General features: G+C 31.7%; 1 protein-coding gene across 1 annotated transcript in view; it reads right to left on the reverse strand.

Moving 5' to 3' along the window:
- Positions 1-2,258: 2,258 nt before the first annotated feature.
- Positions 2,259-4,770, reverse strand: part of LOC119829689 (probable peroxisomal acyl-coenzyme A oxidase 1) — an 8,324-nt gene continuing 5,812 nt past the window's right edge. The window contains exons 10-13 of the mRNA XM_038352321.1: positions 4,438-4,543; positions 3,663-3,815; positions 3,219-3,335; positions 2,259-3,013 (exon numbers count right to left, since the gene is read on the reverse strand). Coding sequence (XP_038208249.1) covers positions 2,870-3,013; positions 3,219-3,335; positions 3,663-3,815; positions 4,438-4,543 — 520 coding nt within the window. The 3' untranslated portion in view covers positions 2,259-2,869. The remainder of the gene's footprint in view (positions 3,014-3,218; positions 3,336-3,662; positions 3,816-4,437; positions 4,544-4,770) is intronic.

Here is a 4,770-nt window from a genome sequence, read left to right on the forward strand (position 1 = left end):
AATGTATTGGCGCCAAAATGAGAAAACACAATGAACAATCGTATAAAAATGACAGATTCGAAATTCAAATGTAATATTATTTTATAATTAAGTGTAACAGTATTTATGGCCAGACTAAGTATATATAGATCTCACATTAAATATCATGGAATAAAATTATTCTTGAAGTGAAAATAGAAAAAAAATTATTATTATTAATTACCTACAAAACACGAAGCTGATCTTATAAACCAATGTTCTTCTAATCAATTTAAATATAAAACCAAACGACCTCATAAATTTAATATTTTATGTCACTATAAATTTTAAATTATTTATTCACAGCTGTTCATTATATTTGCGAATAGATTTACCATTTTAGTGTATAAATAAAATATGTGAATTTATGAGAAATTCGATTTATTTCTTTATTTACACGAATTATAATCAGTTGTGACTAAGCTCTTATTCCACCAACTTCAAAAATAGGTGGAGGTTTTAAATTCACCTGTATTTTATGTGCGTACGAGTATGTGATGACTGTGTTGGGTTGTGTTTATAATTTAATTATATATTTTTATATACATAAATATTTATTTCTATACCGTGATATATTATGGCTTCCTTTTTACTTATTTATTTATATCATCATGTATTTAGTATATGCTAATAATATATATAATGGATCTTCTTTTTCAATTACTGGCAGTCATACTCTGTTATTTAGGACGCAAGTCGTACTGTAACGGTCGCCACTGAAAACCAGTGTTACCGAAACTCTCCCAATAACTTACATTGATGTGGGAACGTTTTTGGCATCGTCACTTATGCTTGCATCTGAAAATTGTTTTATTTTCTACTTAATTTATTCCTGTTTTTGTGCCAGGAATGTCTATGTATTTTTTTATTTTTGTTATCTCAAAAGGTTTTACTGGTTTATTTGTTCTAGTTCGGACAATTTCAAAGCGATTTAGTTTCTTTGTTAAACATTATAATTATTTAAGTAAGAGTGGGAAACGGCCTCTGTAACTTGTTCAAGAGATCCGTATAGGATATAATTATGTATGAATGTATATATTGTTACTCTTTCAGGCTAATTCAGTGAAAAGAACTTAATGAGTATACATAAAATACCAGTATAATAGCACAAGCTATAGAAATAAGTACTTGCTTTTGACCGTTTGTCCGTGAGATTGTGTTTTCGTCGCAAATAATAAAGACAAATGTTTATAACCATTCAATGACGAGCGTGATTCGAGACCAGGCAAGCGTGCACGAAATAAATTGATTTTTCAATTTATCTGCACATGATGCATATCTGATGTTACAACATCACCATTGCTCAAAACGGTGAAGGAAAACATCGTGAGGAAACCGACATGACCAAGAACCAAAAGTTCGACGACATGTGACATCTGCATACCCGCACTTGGCCAGCGTGGTGGTTTAGGGCCTGAACCCTCATAGGAGGCCAGTGGAAACGTGGAATACGAAACGTGGTTAGGAAATGGGCTGATGATGAGTGCCGAGCTCAGACAACGAATATATACAAATTTACAATCCATACAATTGACATTCTTAACAACTATTTTCTAGAACATTCTATAGAACAAAATACCGTAAATTTGTACCCTACACGGTTAACAAACGTTTGCCAAATTACTGGCATTAGAGTTAATTAAAAACCGGTGTTACAGCAATTTAATCTACAACGTCTCATACAGAGTTGAAAGCAATAAATAATCAAGCAGCATAAATTATAGTCACAAATTACTACTGTTATATTAATTATTAGTTGGACAGGAAAAATAAATTTCGCCAAGTTTCGAATTTTATGATACCTTTGTAAAATGGTTTATTGGCTTGTTTAAAGTAGATTAATAGTTATTGCCGTTGTTAGCTGTCTAAGAGTATATATTATAATACTAGTTGATACCATGTCTCTTATTGAAAATCGTAAAGAATAGAAAAACGCGGGATTTGAACCAGCGTCCATATATATGATCCCGCTTTGGCAATCGAATTTACTTACCTTTCCTTTTCAACTCCTTTCGGTTTTTTGTGGCAATGAGTATCGCCATCTCATTGAAAAAAATTAACAACTATTACAACCACTATTTAAATGATACTGATTCCAGATTCCACCCACTTCTATTGACGATTTATGATTTTATATGCGGTTATTAAACATATAAAACCCCTGCGCTGTCTAAAAAAGAGTGGTGTTGTAATTTTGATGTCTACATAAATATAAAAATAGTAAAACAACATAAAAATAAATATCATATTTCTCTATATTTGCCCTTTACTGTTTATTGCACATAATAAAACCATTACAGTTAACACAAACACCGTAAAAATATATTATTTTGTCTATAACGAAAACCATTCATTTTAGTTTTTAAAATATAACTAATAAAGTACAAAATATTGGCCCAAGGAAAAAGCTTGTAACAACAACCGGAGATTTTAAGGAAATTACCCAATCGTTGAGTATTATCTAAATATATATATTTGGCATAACTTCTTCATATAAATTTAAAACTACGTCATTTTACAATCAATGTTCAAATGCGCAAATTGATGTATAAATTAAAGCAAAGATTATATTAATATTTGTTTAACTCCCGAGATTGCAAGCTTAAATTGTGATCCATACATTTGTTTGCATTTTAACGCATAGCTTTTTATAATGTCTGTCTACGTATTATGTTGAGAAATCCCTTTTCGTTAAATATTCTCTCTTTTAATATTAACATTTAGTTTCATAGCATGCAATAACATCAAATTGAGAAATAACAAAAACCACCACTTGATCGAATTTTTCTTTTTTGCCAATTGTGTGCTTTAATTCCTCTTTATTATGATTGCATTTTGTTTTTGTCTGTTTTTACAATTTCCCTTTCATAAGTGGTTTCAGATATTTGTGGTAGGTACCATTCACAGGCTCCGCGTTCAGTGGGCTCTTGGCAGCTTCGGCCATCAGGCGCTCATATGCCATGCCGTCATATGCACCCAGAGCTGAATTTAGCACCTGAAAGAAAAATGGAAATTTTGATCAATTTGGTGAGCAATTTTTATAGAAAGATAGCACAGTTTTTCACATGTGATTTTTTATAACACTTGTTTATTAATCTCAAAGTGATAATATTTCTGTATTAATGACTTTTTCATATTAAATTTTCGCCTAAATGCTTCTCTACCATATCATTCGATTATTCATTACAATGGAGTCTTACCTCATCCCTGTAGTCGAAAGCATCCACTAACCCAATAGCATTGGGGCGAATTTTCTCTAATAGGTCCTCGTATTTTCTTTGTAAAAGATGAACATCTTTCCCCGTCAACTTGGTGTACTAAAAAATCAAATCAAATCGTAACAATAGTCTATACCTACTGACTTATGGCAATTTAAAATAAAATTAATGCATTTCAAATTTATTTTATGTATTTAAAATAATTAAAAACATAATCATATCATTTAAACATGTATATGTAAAATGTATGCGAATTATAATTATTTATTATTTTTGCCCATCCCACCGAATTTAATTTCTACCATTTTACAGAGTTATTTGTTTCAAATCATTTCTAGCTAGCTTAGTCATCGCTTGTTTTTTTACCAAGTATAAATACCTACGGCTGTTAAAGTTACAATGATAGTAAACATTAATATAAATTACCAATAACAAGTCTCCCATTTTGTCCAGCACCATGTGCGTGAAGTATAACTCGACCAAATCGAAGAGGACGCTTCTGACTCCTTGTGACGCTGTTTCAACGTATTTCTCTACTTCGCTCTTGAACACGGATAGAACTACTGCTCGACCGAATGCCTGAAAAATGTAAGATGTTTCTTGAGATTTTTGAGAAAGAATAAACCTGTCATCTTCCAATTCTATTCATCTGCTTACGTTTGGCTCCTAGATGTATCTAATAATGTTTGTCAATTCACAGATAAAGTTATAACAAAGATGTATCATGAACAATAATGCAATAATCTAAATATATATAACTCAAAGGTGACAGACTGTCTGGCATAGTGATCTATCAATGCACAGCCCAAACCACTAGACGAATCGGGCTGAAATTTGCCATGCAGATAGATGTTATGACGTAGCCATTCGCTAAGAAAGAATTTTGATAAATTCTACCCCCAAGGAGTTAAAATAGGGGATGAAAGTTTGGACCATGAATATTTATTAAGACCGCGCGGGCGATACTAAAGGCAACAGTTATATATAAAGAGACTATAAAAATAAGTTAGTAACTATTAGTTATTTTGCGCGCAATTTCATTTCTTCATTAGAAATATTTTAATACAATGTAAATTGCCATAACCACATACTAATTTGCGGTATACATGAGAGTGGGAGCTGGATAACTACATACATCACTATCTCGGCCCTTCGGACATCGAGTCTCATTTAAGACTATAAAATTTACAAATTGAAATACCTCAGCAGCAGCAATAAGCTGGACGGAGGCTTTATTCCAAGCCTCTTCAGGGCTCATCCCACTGGCAGCATACTGCGTTAGACTCGATACACTCGACGACAGCTTTCTATCAAAATGTGATTTAATTTGCTTATAAAGTATTACAGATCCCTATATTGAATGACTTATCTGAAACTATAATGTAGTTGTCGATTTTACTACCAAGTATCAAAACTCGTACATCCAATTTTTTCTCGTCTACATTTTCGGCCTCAGTATATCTATACCTAGTCTTGCCATAAATATTGTAATAAAGAAAAAAGAAAATTGTTAACTGCAAATAACATTTATTAC

Source organism: Zerene cesonia, chromosome 10, assembly GCF_012273895.1.
Source record: "Zerene cesonia ecotype Mississippi chromosome 10, Zerene_cesonia_1.1, whole genome shotgun sequence".
NCBI classification, from domain to species: Eukaryota; Metazoa; Arthropoda; class Insecta; order Lepidoptera; family Pieridae; genus Zerene; species Zerene cesonia.